A 21782-nucleotide genomic window follows, 5' to 3' on the forward strand; every position below is an offset into this window, starting at 1 on the left:
TACTACATTCTGTAAATACGGACTGTGTGATAATGTCTGGAGCACCATACACTGTCAGCAGGGTGATGACTGTTGCAGCTTTATTGATGCGGCAGCATAGAGAGGTGTGTTAACAGAGGTGTACCCGTCAACACAGGACACAGGATTGGCACAAGGTCATCATTACAGAAGGGTCCCAGTTTTGTATGCAGCATCATGATAGACACGTCTATGTGTGGAGGCTCTTGAGGATAATGAATGTTGTCAGATTGCATTACTTTTCGTCATACAGACCCAGCAGCTGGTATGATGATGTAGGGTGTCTCTGGTTACACACAATCACCTGTGGTTCATGTACCTGGTAATTTGGACAGCAGGTGTTATATTTCTGAAGAGTTCATGTCACTGGCTGTGCCTACAATGTTATCTTTCATCAAGATAACACAAGACTGCCTGTTGCTAGTAGTGATCTCACCTGCTTTGACACAAAGGATGTTTGACTGTTGCCTTGGCCAGTACATTGACCAGCCATTGAACTCTGCCCAGAGTTTAAGCAGCACTGGCTGACATATCCTTAACTGTCATACAAGCTCATTTCAAATAGGTGCCCAGCCAGCTTAGACGTGTTGTTGCTGGTGGAACTGGCAGTTATAAGTACACAATTTTGCACCATGTATACTGCAAAATCACTAAAAATATAAAAGGAAAATTTTGTTACTTGCTACCCATCCTGGTGTTGAAATTTTACTGGCCATCTATGTACTTCAGCAGCAAATGGAGGAACTTATTAGAATAAGTTTGAAAGTGGTACTATTAAATCACTAATCTGATCTGTCCACCATCCATTCACCCCACAAAATGTGCTGCCCATCCCCATTTCATTTTCACTGCAGTCAAAATCATATTTCTCTCCCTAATCTGTTTATTTGGTTTCTCATCTCGACTAGTAATTTTCAATATCCATCTCTCCATTACTCACTGAGCAACCCTCAGGTTTTTGATAGTATTTTGACATTTGCCTGCTTTATTTCTTAATTGATTGTCCTCAGTTTTGACGTACTGTGTTGCTACACTGGCCGAAAAATGGTGATTTCGGCACTGACTGCGAGGACAGGTGCACAGTTACGTTTTGATACTTTCACTGTTCACAACCTCCCAATAATACATAGTTATATATATGCCCAGTGCTCTATTGTTTAACTTGTGATAAACCTCATTAATAGTTTGCAGGCAAACATCCACATACTGCTACAATAGTTTACTGTTGAACATCTAAGAGTAGTAAAAACTTAACCACACATTTCATAGTCTTTCAAGTAAATTGAACAGACACTGTCTGTTGGAGATATGTGAACAAACATTTTCTAGCAAGCATAGTGGCACATAAGATATGATGGGCAGAGTGCATTAGACTCTATGGAATATACATGTTCCATGTTTGTAGATGGGCCAACGTGATATAATTTGGTAGTCAAATGTATTAATATGTGTTGTGCGAATAAAGCATAAGTTTATTTTGTCCCTTAAATAGTTGTTACCTGTCATTTACCTGCATTAATCTGCATAAACTACAACAGGTTATGGGCCAAGGTACTGGAGTAAAGTGAAGTAATAAGCTTTAAGGTGATGTGTATTTGCACAAAAAGTGGACGGAAGTTCGTATAAATTTGGATTGTGTAATTAATATAATAGAGGGAAACATTCCACATGGGAAAAATATATCTAAAAACAAAGATGATGTGACTTACCAAACGAAAGCGCTGGCAGGTCAATAGACACACAAACAAACACAAACATACACACAAAATTCAAGCTTTCGCTACAAACTGTTGCCTCATCAGGAAAGAGGGAAGGAGAGGGAAAGACGAAAGGATGTGGGTTTTAAGAGAGAGGGTAAGGAGTCATTCCAATCCCGGGAGCGGAAAGAGTTACCTTAGGGGGAAAAAAGGACGGGTATACACTCGCGCGCGCACACACACACATATCCATCCACACATATACAGACACAAGCAGACATCTCACAAGCAGACATATTTAAAGTCTTAGGTCTTTAAATATGTCTGCTTGTGAGATGTCTGCTTGTGTGTGTGTGTGTGTGTGTGTGTGTGTGTGTGTGTGTGTGTGTGTGTGTGTGGTCCTTTTTTCCCCCTAAGGTAAGTCTTTCCGCTCCCGGGATTGGAATGACTCCTTACCCTCTCCCTTAAAACCCACATCCTTTTGTCTTTCCCTCTCCTTCCCTCTTTCCTGATGAGGCAACAGTTTGTTGCGAAAGCTTGAATTTTGTGTGTATGTTTGTGTTTGTTTGTGTGTCTATCGACCTGCCAGCGCTTTCGCTTGGATTGTGTAACCTATATTAAGAAGAAAATAACTGTAAAATGAATACAACACAGATACTCCAAATAGTGGCTTGTGAGGCATGAAAAATTACGCGACCTGGAAATTTGCCATTGAGGCGCATTTGCACTTGGATGACTTACGGGTCGTCATAAATGGTAAATTGGCACCTACGGAATAAAGTTTTGCTACTAAGGATCGGAAGGTGAAATCAAAACTAATCCTTTGGATTGATCCAGTGAATTATGTTCACATAGAAAAGTCTATGTCAGCAAAGGAGGTATGGGACAAACTGAAAAACACATCTGAAGATTGTAATTTAACCAGAAAAGTAGGATTACTTTGTGAGCTGATAACCACAAGATCAAATAAGTGTAAAAGCATGGATGAATATGTGAATAAAATAATTTCAATCTCCAATCGTCTGAGGAATATTGGTTTTGAAATTGCAGATGAATGGATTGGAACTTTATTGTTAGCTGGACTACCAGAGAAATATTCGCCAATGATTATGGGTTTGGAAAGTTTGGGAATATCCATTACAGCGTATAGTGTTAAAGTAAAGATTCTACAGGACATGAAGAATGAACCAGATTCTAATGCTTCAGAAAAAGAAACAGCATCGGCTTTATACTCCAAGTACAAGAAGAAGAAGCCAATAAGATGTTTCAGATGCCAGAAAATTGGACATATTGCTTCAAAGTGTAACGAAAAGTTAAGGATGAAAGAAAAGAAGCATGTTAATTCTAGTAGTCCTGAGAGAAAGGCTATTGATAAAGGTAAAGCATTTTCTGTTTTTTACTGTTTTAATGAAGTGAGTGATAATCATGCAGAATGGTTCCTAGATTCAGGAGCATCTGTACACATTACCAAAGCTCTGTCAGGTTTGTATGATGTTCAGTTAAGGTCTGACATTGGAATTTCTACAGCTGACGGATCTAAGTTAAGGTGTGAACTCGCAGGAAAAGTGGATCTTAATTTGCTTGTGAATGGGGAAAATGAAATTGTTACTGCTCATGAAGTACATAATGTAAAGAATATTGCAATTAATTTGTTGTCAGTAAGCGAAATAGTAAAGAAGTTATCTTCGATATAGAGGGAGCCAAGGTGATAGACTCTTATGGTGATATTGTAGCTACTGCAAGTAATGTTAGAGGTATTTGCAAAGTGAATACAATTCAAAATACTGCTGAAACAGGAAATCACTCTGTTTATGCTGCAAAAGGTTTCTTGTGGCATAGGAGACTTGAACATTTGAATAGGAAAAGTATGACTTTACTGAAGAATACGGCAACTGGGATGAAAAATTATGGAATGAATAATGTTCAATGTGAGGTGTGTTTGCAAGGGAAGCAGGCTAGATAGACATTTAAATAAAGTCAGAGCAGATCTACCGAAGTCTTGCAACTCACACATTCAGATCTTTGTGGACCTATGGAGAATGAATCCTTAGGAGGTAGCTTCTATTTCCTAACATTCATAGATGATTTTTCTAGATACATGCATGTTTATTTTATAAGTAGCAAGGATCAAGTGAATGATGTATTTGTTGTTCATTGCAAAATGGTCAAAAGACAGACTGAGAAGAAAATTAAAATCATTAGATCAGACAATATCTACACAATCGTATGAAAACAATCACTAAAAAGAATTTTGTACTCGTTATCAGTTACCTTTTCCTTCAGCATGACCTCAGGTCTCAAAGAAATGATATTACAGCTCCCACTGTTACAGAGCATACACCATGCTCCACAGTTGCAAGAAGAAAATCTTAATTACATCTTTCCTTGGCATTCTCACACACAAATGTGCCTTGATACATGGAACAAGATAAAAGCCAATGTATTTGACCATGTTACACTTGAACATTGTTCAAAAATTGTGGCATTGAATTACTTACACCAATGAAGCCTTTTCTTGCGTGTTCCCCTCATTTAAAAGAAACATAACCATAATGTTCTACCAGGTTGTTTCAGTTGTGCTGTTCCTGCCACAATGTTTTAACTGACAAAATATTAAACTTGGCAGTCATTTTCATTGCAGGAGACTTATTATCCAATTTAATGACCCTCTTTAATGCCCTCTTATTTCTGCAAATAATTTTAGTTTTTCTTCCACTACAGTATGTAGTAGATGCATGTTCCTATGAATGCCATATGTTGCTATGATACTGTATACATTGGCACTAGAGACCCTATAAAACTGAGATTGTCTCAGATGCACCAGTTACATCATCGCAGACAATTTGCCATTTTTACACAGACATCGTACTGGTATATTAGCACAACAGTTTATAATCATAGGTGTACTGGTGTTCAGAACAATGCCAGTGCTGTTGTGGTGCAGGGAAAAGTCAAAATGCGTACTCTGGAACTGAGGGATTTTTTTACCATGTGCTTTACATTATTGTTTCCAATCCCTGTGCACATATTTGAGTGATGGCAGTGTTTAATAAATTACAGTAGTACGTAACTGTCTTAATTGGAGGGAGATACTATCACACATTAAAATATAGCCATCTGCAAGTACCATATCTTTCACATTATTTCTAAATCAATAACATAACACTTGAGTGAATGAATGAAGTGATTACAGCAGTCTCTGTCAGATAACTTGTAATGTTTCTTGACATGGAGCATAATTTCTTGCTTTAAAATTTCCTTTCTAAATCTAATAACAACAGATCTGCGGTGAGATCAACTCGGTGAATTGTCTGTTAAGTAACTATCAATAAGGAAACTATATTTCATCATTAATTAATAACATACGCAATCTGCTTCAGGTTAACACCAGTGGGCGTTGCAAGTGTTATTGCAGGAAAGATACTGTCAGTGGAAGACCTTAGCGTTGTTGTGCAACAGCTTGGATGGTTCGTTTTCACAGTTGTGCTTGGTGTCTTTATCTACCAACTCATCATAATGCAACTTATTTATTTCATCATCATTCGCCGCAACCCTTACAAGTACTACTGGGGACTGGCACAAGCCACACTCACTGCATTTGCCACAGCATCAACGTGAGTATAGCTTTAGCATTACTATCACGTCCTCAAAGTCAGTAACTAATAAGATACAGCTATGCGTAAAGGTAGGATAAATATGTATGACCATAAAAAAGACAAAACTGGAAGAGGTAGCGATATGGGGCATTCCAAATGCAAGGTAAAGAAAATTTTCTTGGTTAACAGTTTCACTACATCTATTAAAGAAGTAATTAACTTATTACGTAATTGACTTATTATGTTGACACCAGGAACATTTATGTAAAAAATGTGCAATTTGGACTGGGTCTGATGAGATAATTTGTGAGGTTTGATGGCTAAATTGCTCCACAAATTATATAAAATTATAGTGCTGCTATCATTCCATACTGTAAAGTGTTAAATATGTATCCACTTCACTCTGTTAGAGAACATGGAAGAAATACTGCTTTCATGTTGCTGTAAATTGAATATGTAATCCCTTTTTACATACATTCTTGAAATACGGTGTGTTACAAAAAGGTACGGCCAACCTTTCAGGAAACATTCCTCACACACAAAGAAAGAAAATATGTTATGTGGACGTGTGTCCGGAAACGCTTACTTTCCATGTTAGAGCTCATTTTATTACTTCTCTTCAAATCACATTAATCATGGAATGGAAACACACAGCAACAGAACGTACCAGCGTGACTTCAAACACTTTGTTACAGGAAATGTTCAAAATGTCCTCCATTAGCGAGGATACATGCATCCACCCTCCGTCGCATGGAATCCCTGATGCGCTGATGCAGCCCTGGAGAATGGCGTATTGTATCACAGCCGTCCACAATACAAGCACGAAGAGTCTCTACATTTTGTACCGGGGTTGCGTAGACAAGAGCTTTCAAATGCTCCCATAAATGAAAGTCAAGAGGGTTGAGGACATGAGAGTGTGGAGGCCATGGAATTGGTCCGCCTCTACCAATCCATCGGTCACCGAATCTGTTGTTGAGAAGCGTACGAACACTTTGACTGAAATGTGCAGGAGCTCCATCGTGCATGAACTACATGTTGTGTCGTACGTGTAAAGGCACATGTTCTAGCAGCACAGGTAGAGTATCCCATATGAAATTGTGGCGGTTAATCGAGGAAGTACAGTACATACTGACGAAACTAAAATGAGCTCTAACATGGAAATTAAGCGTTTCCGGACACATGTCCACATAACATCTTTTCTTTATTTGTGTGTGAGGAATGTTTCCTCAAAGTTTGGCCATACCTTTTTGTAACACCCTGTATATGTAATAAGATATTTTCTTATTTATCAAAGGAAATTAGACACTGTTAGACAACTTTTGTTACTCTTCATAAGTCACAATTCAAATTTTCCAGTAATTCTTTGTTGGACATTCATGTTGAATTTCAAAAATATTTGCGTTGGTTGTATGTGTGTTTTTTACACTATCTTCCTGTAAATGAAATTAATTTGTTCTAAAATCCTGGCACTTTTTTTGTCATAAATTAAACTTATGTGATACCACCTCTCTTTCCTATATTCATGTAACACAAATAGTACAATGAAGTGTACTGCTCATTCCAGAGCTGCTGCACTTCCAGTAACCTTGAGATGCATGGATGAAAAGGTCCGTGTTGATCAGCGAATTTCTAGATTTATACTTCCTATTGGATGCACGATCAACATGGATGGCACAGCTCTATTTGTAGCTGTAGCTTCAATTTTTATTGCACAGATGAATCAAATATCACTTGGTATTGGTGAAATACTGACAGTGTGGTGAGTATAGTCACAGTAATCACGAATATAACAAGAAACTTTACTTTGAACTTTTTTTTAAAAGGTTGTGCACTGAAGTTAACTGAAGTACATGCGCTGAAGAGCCAAAACATTGTGACCATCTGCTTAATAGCTTGTCTGCCTGCCTTTGGAATGAAATACATCACTGATTCTGCATATCAGCGATCGGACAGTTTGGTGGTAAATTTGTGGCGATATGGGGCATGTCTACACACAGGTCATGTAATTCGCGTGAATAATGGGACGCTGATTGGCACCCAGTAGCAACCCAGATGGGTTCCATAGTATTTACATCAAGCAGATGTGGTCACTAAGACATCAACATGAGTTCACTATAATGCTCCACAAACCACTATAGCACAGTTCTGGCTCCGAGACATGGACAATTATGCTGCTGAATGATGGGAAGACATCAAGCATGAAGGAATGCAGGTGGATCCCAGCTGTCTGTGTGTCTAAGATTACTACCACGGGTATCATGCAAGGACAGGAGAATGATTCCCATAATATAATACTGCTACCACCAGTCTGCCTCCGTGGCACGTTGCACGTTGCACGTTTCAAGCTGCTGTTCACCTCAATTTTGTGGAGATGACCAGCGACCTACTGTAGTAACAATGTGATTCACCTGAAGGGCCAACATGTTTCCATTGATTGACAGTCAAATCTGATGGTTCCATGCCCACTGCAATCATAATTGATGATGTTGGGTCAATGTGTGAACATGTACAGGTGATCTGCTTTGAAGCTCCATGTTCAACAATGTAAGATGAATGATGTGCTCCAAAACACTTGGGTGTGCACCAACATTGTGGTCTTTTGGCAGAGGTGCCACAGATCACTATCTTTCCTAAACTACAGAACAGTCAAGTCTCTGAACCCTACATTCTGTGAAGAGTTGTGGATGTGCAACCATTTAGAGCCTAGTGGTAGTCTCACTGTCCTACCTCTTTCCATAGATGCCCAAAACAGTAGTATATGAACATTCGACCAGCTTTGCCACTTCCAAGATACTCGTTCACAGGCTCTGCGTAATAACAAAAGCCCTTGATCAAAGTTGCTTATCTCAATGGATTTCACGATTTGCAGCCCATATCTTCCCTAGATGAAGAAGCTTGCACAGGATGGAGTAGCATGGAGAGCTGCATCAAACCAGTCTCAGGACTGAAGATCACAACAACATCATCTTCTCTAGGGTGATTCTTCATCGGTGTCTGCCCTGGTTATGTACATTTGCTACCATGTCACATGCCCACCATACCACCAAGCGGCATCCTACGCTGTGGTGGGCAATGCTCATAATGTTATGGCTAATTAGTGTATGTTGTGTAATGTTAATGTTTTTCTGTAAGAATGTCATTATAAATAAATTACATTACTTTTCATCTCAATGGGAACACATTCTTTCAGTCTGGCATCAACAGCAGCCAGTTTTTCATCAGCAAGTGTCCCCAGTGCAGCCTTGGTTTTAATCTTCATGGTGCTGTCCACCATTGATGCTCCAGTTCAAGATGTATCACTTCTTTTTGCAATTGACTGGTTTGTGTAAGTAGTTCATGAAGTGAGCATTGTTAAAATTTGATTTGTATTCCTAGATTGTGGTCTAAAAGATTTATTTTAAACCTTAATACAATGTGCAGATTTCCAGCTGGTCACTTCTCAGCACATAGTAATTAATTAATTGTCTTTTAAGATTATGCTTTTGTATTATTTTATAGCTTTGGTATTTCTAGTTCATAAGACTTTTGTTTCCATACTCAGGTCAAGTGTTTCAGTAATTATATTTTATTCAACAACTAAAAATTCTTAAATTCCTTATGCCATTTAACATTATGAGAAGTTAAACTAATTTAGGACTACGTGTTATTTAATCTGTGTACATTTTTTCCTTTGAAAGTTCTCTTTGCCTAGTACTCGATTTTTATTCTCAGAAATTTTGTATTTATTTATCCACAGGGATCGTGTGAGGACAACAAATAATATGCTAGGAGACTGTTATGCAGCTGCTGTTGTTGAGCACTTGTCCAAAAAGCAGTTACAGGCATCTAATTCATCAATCTTTCCGGTAATTAAACAATTTAATATTACTTATATAGATTTCTATAGACATTTTACATAGCTTTTCAGAATGGTATACGAGGGGGAACACCCCCCCCCCCACCCCACCCCCCCACCCCCCCACACACACACGTCTTGGGACAAGGTTCTATGTGCAGCAACATGTACACTGCCGATTTTGGTATTTCGAAAGTATATATTCCAGCAATCACAGCGCTTTAGAGAAATCACAGCCTAATATAACAGTCGCAACACTTCTGTTGTAAAAGTTATCACCGTTTGACAGCTGGAGCGACACTAGCAGTCCAAGCAGCGACAAAGGAGAACTTCAGATGCGTCGTAAGCATAGTGTTTGTTTTGCATCCCTATGTTTCTAAAAATGATTCTAAAATAATTGCAAGTAGGGATAAAACTCATGAATCCAGTGGCAAGTTACAATACATCCGTAAAGAAACGCTTGTGACGTTGGATAGAACTGCAGCTTACCACGTTGATATCAATGGAATATAAACACATAGTTTCACACATAAGAAGCACAGAGATGTACCTATGCATGCATAAGGGATCGACACCCCATTTGTCGTTCCATAGGCCTACTGTGTTTTAGTTATTGTCGCCTGTTGCCACAAGTACGACCTTCATCTTTATACTATTCTAAGTGGGACAAGCAACTGCCAAACAGTGGGGGAAATGTAATGTGAGTGTAAACCCAAAGTCCTTAAAAGCTAATACCACAGTCAGAAGTGCTGTCATATGTTAAATTTGCCATCATTGACTTTTCATCTAATGATATATGCACTAGTTTTTCAGTATCGGAGAAATGCTGTATCTTCTGCTTTAAAAAGTAGAACATATTGTTAATTGTCCCACATTTTTATCTGTATGCCTTCCACACACCTCTGTAATGCACACACTGATGGCAATATAAAATGTTCTGACAAAACACGTATGCCTTGAGTGCTGTAATGGGATAAATTTAGAGCAAACAGCTTAGTTTTGTCTTTCCATCTTGCAGATGACATGCTAATCTGGTTTAACAACAAGCCAAGGGCATCTTTTTTTAAAAAATATTGGGATCCTGTAGTCTTCAAAATTTGTATGTCCTCCTTCACTTGATCCTTCTGATACAGTTTCTGTTGCTGTCTGTAGTTAAAATGATAGGCACTTTCCTTGTCCAAAAACAGTTTTATATGAAGTCTAGCAATCTGCACAATGCACATTCTGATACTCCGCATGCTTGTTCTAAACAGGAATAACTGCACTTAATTTTACCACTTCATTGTCAAAGCAGGTCTATGTTGACAATTCAGATGAATCTGACACTGATATATGGAGAGTTGAACTGGCTGCTTTTGTGCCACAGGAGTGTTTTACAGCTTTAGACGGATTGTCGAACCTTTGTGGCAGTCTCCTCTTCATCGTCAGTATTTAGAATACAGGGTGTATACACGGACAAGGAAAAACAAAAAATTCCCGGATTTTTCCCGGTTAAAAATACATTTTCTCCCGGTGAAAACACACTTTCTCCGTGTTAAGTGACAGTATATTTTCCTTCAGAACTGCAAAACTTATCAATCCTTTAGATGGTTAGGGTACAATTTCCCGCCACTTTAGAAAATGAAACTCAGGGAAAAAGACACGTTTTGGAAATATCTTTGATCTGCAGCAACATGTACGCTGCGAATATTCGTATTACGAAAGTATACGTTGGAATTCCACCAAACACAGCATGTTACTTTCCGATTCATTGAAATCAAAATTGCGATTTTTTTTTATTATTTTTTTTAAGCCAGTCATAGCTGATGTCACATGATCTGGCCAGCAGATGACAGCAGATATTCAGAGCATAGGACATGTGATGTAGTCAGCCTAGAGCAACATCTCTGTTAAGTAGCAGGAACATACAAACAGGGAAAGTTAATAGTTTAAATTAATATACATAGTGTTGCCACAAGAAAAGCAAAGCTTTCACATATAATGTTGGTCTCTAATGTTAATAAGCTGCAAGAGAAGCTAAGCTTTCGCATATAATGTTGACCTTTTTAGCGCGTGTTACACTTTAAAATATATCACACAAATGTGCCAGTAAAATTTTTAATTATGACCCTGATCTTCTGGGTTCGAAATTCTTCTAAATGACTCATAATCAAAGAGTTGATTTTTAAATGAGAGTCAAACACTCTATGATTTAAGAAATTCATGGTACATTCTTGCACATAGTTCAACCTATGTAAAAGGATATTTACTTTGAAAGTAACGCTTTTCAAACCATCTTTCGCAATATTTTCCCGCGACCTGTTAGAAATAGGTTCATTTCAGCAGTTGCCAGAGAGCGCAGATAACAAGCAACACTGCGCTTGCGCAGCTGCCATGATGTAGGAAGCCCGTATGTATGTACATGTATAACAACGAAAGATCGTACATTATGTCATAAAAGTAACAAGACACTCGAAGTGCATCGGAATTTCGTGAACCATACTAAAATACACAATTCAGCTTTAAGTGCACGTTCGTATGTCCAGATTCCCAATGAAGTAGACCTCGACCTGATATTAAGCTTTTCAGTGTGGTTTTCGGGGTGTAAATTTAACTGGAGCACAAGTACTGTATTATATCATGTTTGGTTCTTTATTATAGCATAATGAGATATGTGCTAGAAGATGAAAATGTGCACTTGAAATGCAGCGAACAGTTGAAACTAGCCAGTACTGTGGAATTAAACATTTCATTTCAAATATATTGAGTGCCAGTGCGGAAAAAGGTTAATAAAAGTCAAATTCCTTTAGCGAACAGTCAAAAATAACTTAATTGCTCTGCAAGGCGATTAATGCTTGGCTGTCAGAAAGGTGGAAATAAAATAAAATCTGAAACTAATAACATATTTTAGCCCTCCGTAATTATGAGAATGTATTTTAATTCACTTGATAGCTCCCAGCCACAGATATCCGTTATGTTTTTATTTGACATCAGAGTAAACGAAGGGGAAACAGCAAAATCACTAAATGTAAACATGGGTCACGTGGAGACTACCCACTATAACAGACTGCTCTGCGCATCAGCCCCGGATCCACAATATTTGCTAAACAGATCAATACTAAAAAAAAAAAAAAAAGATTTTTCAAAAATATGTTCATCTTGTAGCGCACACCTTTCTGAAAAGTCTGAAACATAAAACATATGTGTTCGAGGAAATACAAGACTTGTTATTTGGTCTTAAGTGTGGAAAAGTGCAGTGCCACGCCTCTTCATACAGCATTCTTCTATCGCGCGTCACTGTATTTCGCTCTGCGGAATTGAAGGGTGTATATTTTGTAATGGATGCCATCAAACTATATTCAGGACAATGGAAATTGAAATGTCCTGTGGTGCCTCTCTTGCTCGCAGTCGGCCGGTTCGACAGCCTGCCCCTCTTTTTTTTTTTTTTTTTTTTTTTTTTTTTTAAAAACCTCGCAATTAATAGCGGATGGAATTATTTCTAATCGGGAGAACAAGAACCTTACATTGTATGATCAAACGCCTTTACTGGGAGGATATGTCAGCATCGGTTCGACGATTTGAAGGAATGTGCAAGAAGAAAGCACAACTGTGTACCCTCACCTTCCTGTTACGCTATAGGGACACTTCGACAGTTCCGAAATTTCTGAGGTGAAGAGGATGTTTCGCTCGGCCCAGGCACATCGTATTTACAACCGTATGGAGCCTGCAATGCTACGTGAGAGGATTCATCAGACGCAGCGAGCACTGGCGGTAACCAGCAGTAAACTTTTTCATCTCCACTTGTTTCTTAGTAATACTATGTGGTGTGGTGACTGGAATGAGATTGACGGTCTAACATTCAAAACTATGGAAGTTAGTGCAGAAATATCAACAAATAGGTAGAAGAAGAAGTTCAATAACTTACAGAACAACAGTTCTGGAGGTTCGGTTGAGGACAATTCTCGAACTGTTATTAACCTGTCTGATAAAGACTTTTCAAAAGTTGAAATTTCTGTACTAGCGAAAGGAGGCAATTTTGCTGTGACGCCCCAAAACGTACCCACAGAGGATATTTTATCAAATATTGAGGCCAGTATCCATCAGCTGCCACAGCAGTCCGCTGACGTAATTAGGATGGAAACAGCTAGGATTTTACGTACATGTAAGCCACCTAAAAGTAATTTGTCACTGGCTCAAAGGAAGGCGCTGAGGGATATAAATGGAGATAAAAACATTATTGTTTTTAATGCAGATAACGGTAATGCCACCGTCATACTGAACAGTGAGGATTATCATGGAAAAATCAATGATATTTTGGTTCCCTCCAATTACAAAAAACTTCAGAAAGATCCGACTATGAAGATTTTAAGAATGACAAATCGACTGGTGAAAGCGTCTTCATTTGGCTCCGACGATAAGAAGCTGCTTTGTAAAACAGAAGCGTACCCACCTAGAATTTATGGCTTACCCAAAGTTCATAAACCTGGGATTCCGTTGAGGCCAATTGTCAGTACTATAGGCGGACCAACACACGAGTTAGCTAGACACCTTGCCTCAATGCTGCAGACTTATGTTGGTAGGACGGACAGTCATATTAAAAATTCAGCTCATTTCATTGACAAGTTAAAGGAAATGAGCGTGGGCCTGGATGATATCCTCGTCAGTTTTGACGTTGTGTCGTTATTTACCATGATTCCGGTAAACGAACCTATCTTATGCATAGCGGATATTTTTCCTACCGATATTGTGGCATTATTCCGACACTGCCTCACCACAACCTACTTTCAATACAATAATAACTTTTATGAACAGTTATACGGGGTGGCTATGGGCAGTCCTCTCAGTCCTGCGGTGGCTAACTTATTTATGGAGACTTTTGAACAACGGGCGTTGCAGACTGCCAGTAAGAGACCAGCCAGATGGTATCGCTATGTCGATGACACGTTCGTAGTATGGACACACAGAGCAGAGGAGTTGGATGCCTTCCTGACACATTTAAACAGCATTAATCCGAAAATCCAATTCACTATGGAGACGGAAAGGAATGGGCAATTGAACTTCCTGGATGTGTCTGTGATTAAATGACGGGACGGAAAGTTGGGCCATAAGGTGCATAGAAAGCCCAAACATACTGATCATTATCTACACAAAGAATCAAAGCACCACCCTCGACAAAAAAGAGGTGTAATGAAAACTTTGGTAGACAGGGCGTACAAACTTTGTGAACCTGTTTATTTAAAAGATGAGATTGAACATCTACGGCCAACTTTTGTGAAGAATGGCTATTCTAGCAAGGATATAGATTGAGCATTTCGGCCTAGGCAGAGAATCAGGAGTAACGACGAACGACAGTCGTCCAAGGGCAAAGTTTTTCTTCCGTTCATTAGTAAGGTCACAGACCGCATTGGGAAAGTTTTAGGCAAGTATGGGGTGGAAACTATTTTCAGACCCACCAGGAAAATAAAAGAATTTTTAAGGTCGGCCAAAGATGCACGACACCCTCTGGCTACACCGGGGGTATATAAAATTCCTTGTAGTTGTGGACAGGTTTACATCGGTACCACAAAGAGAAGTGTGAACATCCGTCTTGTTGAACATAAGAGGAATTGCCGCCTGGGTCACACAGATAAATCGGCCGTAGCGGAACATGTTTACCAGGAAGGTGATCATGAAATAAAATTCAGCGAGACGAGCAACATATCAAAAACCTCGCATTATTATGCACACTTGTATAGAGAGGCTATCGAGATTGATAAACATCGTAATAATTTTAACAGGAAAGACGAAGGTGTTAAACTGGATAAAATTTGGATGTCAGCATTGCACCGCAAGCGTGACGATCGATCACTTTCAATCGAGAATGTTGGCATTACTAAAGACAATCTCATAGCCGACGCCACGTGACCGACAGTGGCTCCCTCTGTACTATCTATATAGACAGCGCTTCCTTAAGTTCTCTTCGCAGTTCGCCGCTTTACCTGCGAGGATGTCTCCCGCAGTCAGAGACGAAACGTAAGGAGAGAGTTTTATACTTCGACCACGGCCTATCAGCCCGGAAGTTTTAAGTGAAGACAATACTGGCCGTGAAACCTTACATTGTATGATCAGAACAAGAACTCTTCGGAAAATTTGCACTCTTTATTGCCTATAAGCTAATAACTTGCTGTTTTGTGTGACAAAATTAAATATAGGATACATAAAACCAATAAAGAGAAGAGACAAGAAAGAAAGTACACATTTCTTCAATCCTTAGTCCTAGCATTCCCTCCCTCCCCCTAATCTTGCTACAGCTTTACGTGGCGCACTTTCCTTTCTGCAAAAGAATCTGTTAAATCAACAGAGTCCGTCAAACGTTTTGCTACATGAAAATGCGAAATGTCGTTATCTAATACTGAAAAAGCTCTTAATACAAATAATACCCAAGACTGATGTGGTTTCTCGAACTGATTACGTCTATTTTGTCACTATCTGCTAGATAAAACAAAATAGGCCTTTCTAATATTGCAGCAATTTTGTAACCAAATAAACGAGACTGTTTTCGCACAAATGGTCATTTTTATAACACGACAGAATATAATTCACAAAGTACGAATATCAAATGCCTGTTAGGCCAAGCAAAAATTAGTATGTAAGGAAATAGTTTCACATTTCATTCATATGCACCAGTTTCTCAAGCATGAGATCGAAAAGTAGTATTACAAAATTTTTATATAAATTTGGAATCGTCTTATTCTTCCATAATTTGTATGATGTCCCCGTTTCTTCTCCTTCCTCGTTCTAACAAACAAATCACCACCAATTCTGTAGCTGTTCCTGCCATTGTCAAAATTTGTTCGCCGATTGACTTCACTAACCCTACCGGAATCACAGGTTTAGCTACCCCGCAATTATTTTCCGGTTAGTCGTTATTATATGTTCGTACAACACGTTTTCTGCATTACTTCCAGAATAGAACTTACGCGCCTGGTAGCCGGGGACTGTACAACTGGTCCTTACTAGTGTAGTGATCTCGCCAAAAATTTTGTCAAAATTTCATTTCCTTGGGTACACGATAATACGAGGGCGGTTCAGAAAGTAACCTCCGATTGGTCACAGTGCGGGTTGTGGGGGGAGTAGCGACGCCATCTGTGCGTTCACGCACTCAACAGGTCAGTCGGCATCAAGCCGTGGTCGAGTGAACGTCGTACCTGCGCTAGTTTAGTTTTTGTGGCAGTTTGAAATGTGTGCTGCAATAGAAAACCCCGCCAAATGTGAAGTGCGTGCTGTCATAAGGTTTTTTTACAGCCAAAGGATATTCTGCAGCAGCTATTCATCGTGAGCTTTGTGCCGTGTACGGACCAAGAGTTATGAGTGAAGGAGTTGTCCATAAATGGGTACGTTTATTTAAAAGTGGACGAGAAAACGTTCATGATGAAGAGAGGAGTGGTAGACCATCATTGGTGACTGACGAACTCGTTCAGACAGTTGATGCAAAAGTTCGTGAAAATCGACGTTTCTCAATGTCGGAGTTGTCTACTGGTTTTCCACAGATTTCTAAGGCTCTCTTGTAAGAGATAGTGACAGCAAGATTGGGTTACCGTAAGTTCTGTGCACGATGGGTGCCCAAAATTCTTACCGACCACCACAAAACTCAAAGAATGGCCTCTGCATTAGACTTTCTGTCACGTTATGAGGACGAAGGAGAACCATTGTTAAACAGAATCGTGACCGGTGACGAAACCTGGATTAAGTACGTGAACCCTGAGACAAAAGAACAATCGAAGATGTGGGCACATTCAAATTCGCCTACCAAACCAAGAAAAGCCTCGCAAGATTTTTCTGCCATAAAACTGATGGCAACGGTGTTTTGGGATGCCAAAGGGGTGTTGTTGGTTGAATTCATGGAACGTGGTACGACCATTAATCAAGACGTGTACTGTGAAACAATAAAAAAGTTACGACGGGCTATACAGAACAAACGCCATGGTATGCTGACTTCCGGTATCGTTTTTTTGCACGATAACGCCCGTCCTCACTCTGCTCGCAGAACAACGGCCCTTCTTGAGTCCTTCAAGTGGGACGTTATCAACCATCCACCTTACAGCCCAGACCTGGCGCCAAGTGATTATCACCTCTTCATGCATTTGAAGAAATGGCTCGGGTCACAGCGGTTTGATGACGACGAAGAGCTCAAAGATGCGGTCACAGGCTGGCTCCAGGCACAAGCGGGTGATTTTTATGCAGAAGGAATTTCAAAGCTTGTGAAGAGATACGATAAGTGCCTCAATCGCTATGGAGACTATGTAGAAAAATAGTGCAAAGATGTAGTTGTAAGATGTATATATTAAAATATTTTTATTTAACTTGGTGTATTTTTTTAAATCAACCGGACGTTACTTTCTGAACGGCCCTCATACTTAATCATTCTCACCTCTTATTCCTGTTAGTCGTTTATTTCCATCCTGGTAGTCTGAATCCATGGATTTCGCTAGTAATTATAACAATGCTGATCATACGCAAACCCAATCAACCACATAATCAGACAGCGTTTGGTATTCATGCGTTCGGCTTTACTCTGCTCAGCTCGTATAGCCCCGCCACCTCTGTCTGCAGAAAGTTTATTTCTAGATGCGACGAGGATTCTCCTGACAGAGACACCACGTACACTATGCACGCATTCAAAAATCAACTTATGATTCATTCGGAAATCAACTTAAAATTTGTTCAAAAATGTTCTAAAACCAACAGGGATGTGTTTCAAAATCATATGAATAATCGATAGACCATAGTGTGCTGGATGCTTGGCGCTTTGTGAAACAAGTTTTTTTTTCCCTCAAGAATATGAATTTGGCGCCCCCTTTTCCCGTTAGCATTTAGCTGCTTGCTGCGACTGCTTGCACAGCTAACGGAGAATCTACCACTCAAACGTGACTCAACTGCGCACGCACATGAGCTCGCTAGTATCTGCTAAAACGAATCTAATGTAAACAGTTGCGACTTCACGCTCATCGGAGGCAATTTGTTGTTACGAAGCCCTAAAACCTTTGACACATTTTGCTGCTGGCAGACGCTTGCGTGAGCACTGTGTATCGTTGCTGTATATGGCGCATTTCCTTTGCAGTTTGTTTTATTGTTGAATATTATTCTGCAGTAGCGGGATACAGTAATATAGAGTATAGGTTGTTATGTCAAAATTACAAAAATTTACCGGAAAACTAAAACAATGAAAAATTCCCGGAATTCTAAAAAATTCCCGGTTTTCTCCCGGATGAAAAAATTCCCGGTTTTTTTTCCAGATCTCCCGGTTGTCCCTGGTCGTATACACCATGACAATGTTTAACAATGTGGTTAACTGCATTCCACACGAGTTTGTTTTTGTCTGCATTCATGAACTGTTTTTTTTTTTCGACGTGTAGTGGACAAAACAGTATTATAAAGGTAAACAGGATATTTTTTCATAAGATCTTCTCGTCTGCTTTTCACTAACCATTTTCTGGTCCTAAAACGAAACACTAATCATCAATATACATGTAATTTGCAAGCGAATCCTGATGATGCAGTTTAGGAACAAGATGGTATAAACCTCTCAGGGTCCTTACGAAACCTAAAAAAAAAAAGACATGTGGTATCTTCTTCTTCTTCTTGCTGCAATTTATTGCGGTACGCTATGCTCCCATTTGTAAAACCATTGTACAAACCAAAATAAACAATTAATTTTCGTTTTCACGATTGCGCCTAATTCGGAGTTCAACTTACTGGCCACTTGGCATGCTGCTGGCACAGCAGGCAACAAAATCGAGGCGAAGTCTCGTGACTTATGTTACATTGTGGTAAAATTCTTTGTCAGAGTATCAGTTCTTACCAGTCAAAATTACAAAACTTTAAATGAAAACTAAAGCAATGAAAAATTCCCGGAATTATAAAAAAATTCCCAGTTTTCCCAGAGCGTATGTACCCTGCTTGTGTAGTATGCATTTCTGCCGCTAGACATGGATAGTGAACTGGTCATCAGTTCCGGGCCACCCATGTTGCCGGTGTTGTTGACCTGGCTTGTTAAGTTCACCTGCAGTGATTGTTTTTGCTAGCGCTCTTTTGTTCTTGTTTCGTTTTTTGTGAATGCAAGTTCAAATGAACAAAGTGCAGATGTGAAATTTTCTTTTCTACTCTGTAAAAATGCTGCTGAACCTGTTCTAATGTTGAAAACAGCTTACCAAACAGACGCTATGGGAAAAATGAAGTGCACGAGTGGTTTCTCAATGTAAAAATGGCAACATGTCGCTTGGTGACAAACCTCATTCTAAACATCCATTAACTGCCCGAATCGATGAAAGTATCCAAAAAATTAAGAGAGCTTGTGCTCATAGACCGCCAATAAAATCTTTTATTTGGAAGTTTTAAGCAGATTGCACAACAGTGTGCAGATGAGATTAAATAAGATTAGATTAGATTAGTACTTGTTCCATAGATCATGAATACAACACTTCGTAATGATGTGGAACGTGTCAGGTTAATAAAAGATGTCTATAAAAGATATTACATTAGACAAAATATTACATGACACTCAATATTTTTAATTTTGTATTTTTTATTTCTATGCACCAAAAAATACACAGTTCGTGGCAGACAGGAGATTGGTTCACACAACTGCACACACATCCATCTCTCGTAGACACTATTGGCTAAAAATGTCAAGGTTATGTTGCCCCATGCACCTCCCTCACCTCGCCTGGCTCAATGCAACTTTTTCTTACTTCCACACATGAAAGGACACCGTTTTGGCAACACTGGAGAAATCAAGAAAAAACTAAGGAGGAAATGTCAGCCATTTCTAAAGATGACGAAAACTTTTTGAGGAGTGGAAGCACCGGTGGGACAAATGTATTAGTTGTAATGGAGAGTATTTTGAAGAGGATAAGGTTGTATTGTAAACAATTTGAAAATGTATTTTTTTAATTTTTTTTATAACCCCTCTTATGTCATTGTGTCGTCGTCATGTGCAGAGAGAGATTTTCTTATTCTGTTACTGCTTTTTTTTTTTCCAGCCTGATCGTGTATTGATTCAAAATAACCATCTTCTTCCTGTTCATCTTAGTGATTGTGGTGAAAAGTCTGTGGAACCTGAAATTATAGTTGTAGAAGTTCAAGCACACTTGAAAAATGGCAACGTTAGAAACCTGTAAATTTTATACAATTATCATAACTTACAGTATGTGCAATTCCATGATACTGAATGTATGGTATCATAAGTTTATAGCTCTTTTAGTTTAGTCAAGAATAGTTTAAAAAGTATTTCATAATGATTGTGTAGGTCTGTGATAAATATCAGGAACCATATTTAGGAAGTATTCTTATAATGTAAAATATGTTGTAGTATTATTGTGACTGATCGAGAACCTGTAAAAAAAAAAAAAAAAAAAAAAAAAAGGCAGACATCAAGACAGCAACAAATGAACTGGAGAATTATAAAAGCGGTCTTTCATATAATCTACATATACTACATAGTGAGGAAATAAGTATACAACACACCCAGTACTTACTTATAATATGAACAATATCACCCTTTTGCTCCACCGCTAACTGAGAAGCAAAATTCACACATATCATCAGAAATCTGTAATTGTTGCAGTCAGCACTTCTCTAGTGTGTGAATATTTAAGCAGGTTTTTGTCACCAGCATTCTCTCTGGATCTCTATGCAACTCAAATTTATTTGGATAATAGTATTTTTTAACATCAATGTAACTGTATTTATAAACTAAATGTCCCACAACTATATTTTGCAAATCTGTGCGTGACAAAAATTTGAATTTAATATTAGCCATGCAATAACTCCAGTAATGAAAACAATAATGCAAAATGTACTAACCAGGTGGTTATTTCTAATATTTGTAATTCCCCATTCAGTGCTGCATTGTGCGCTAATGCTTTTTCGTCACACAGCAACTTATTTGCTCGTAATTATTTCAAGATACTTGTATCATATGTGTCTCCTCATTTTCTATAAAATAAATGTTACTAGTACCTGACAGAAAGAGTGACAAATAAAAGGAGAGGTTATAACATGACCACCCTACTCCCCCTCCCCCTCCCCTACCAGGCTGTCATTTTACAGTATTATATAGTAGCAATTGATCTGATGTTTTCACAGCCTCAACGATTGATGGAATGTTTTGGGTTAGAAATACAAAAACTTGAAATCATTAATTTGTTATTCACTGTCATTTTCTCTTTCATAAATGGAAAATACTTAGTTGTGCCACCCAATCGTCTGACATTATTGTAGCCGTATTCTCCAGTTAATTTTGATGTATTTGACTTATATGTGATGTTCATAGTACCTGAATACCCTCATGACATTCAATGCAACTGTATTATTACATTTACATACATTCATGTAAATAAATAATTTTATTGAATCATTATTGAAGTTAATTGAAAACATATTGACTCTTCTTTGTAATTGTAATGCAATTCTAAGGTATAGAGAGAGAGAGATGGGTAATATTGAATATGTACAAGAACCAAGATGTAACAGTAAGAATGGATGACCAAGATTGAAATGCTCAAATTAAAGAGAGTATAAGGCAATGATGTAGTCTTTCACCCCTGCTGTTGAATCTATACACAAGAAAGCAATGACAGAAATAAAAGAAACATTTAAGAGGGGGATTAAAATTCA

At 38.6% G+C, this 21782-nt stretch overlaps 1 protein-coding gene across 1 annotated transcript in view; it reads left to right on the plus strand.

Moving 5' to 3' along the window:
• Window positions 1–21522, plus strand: part of LOC126195122 (excitatory amino acid transporter 2) — a 289148-nt gene extending 267626 nt beyond the window's left edge. The window contains exons 7-11 of the mRNA XM_049933613.1: window positions 5096–5329; window positions 6876–7070; window positions 8502–8636; window positions 9048–9156; window positions 20147–21522. Coding sequence (XP_049789570.1) covers window positions 5096–5329; window positions 6876–7070; window positions 8502–8636; window positions 9048–9156; window positions 20147–20284 — 811 coding nt within the window. The 3' untranslated portion in view covers window positions 20285–21522. The remainder of the gene's footprint in view (window positions 1–5095; window positions 5330–6875; window positions 7071–8501; window positions 8637–9047; window positions 9157–20146) is intronic.
• Window positions 21523–21782: the final 260 nt, after the last annotated feature.

The sequence above is a fragment of the Schistocerca nitens genome, chromosome 7 (genome assembly GCF_023898315.1).
Source record: "Schistocerca nitens isolate TAMUIC-IGC-003100 chromosome 7, iqSchNite1.1, whole genome shotgun sequence".
In the NCBI taxonomy this organism is placed as follows: Eukaryota; Metazoa; Arthropoda; class Insecta; order Orthoptera; family Acrididae; genus Schistocerca; species Schistocerca nitens.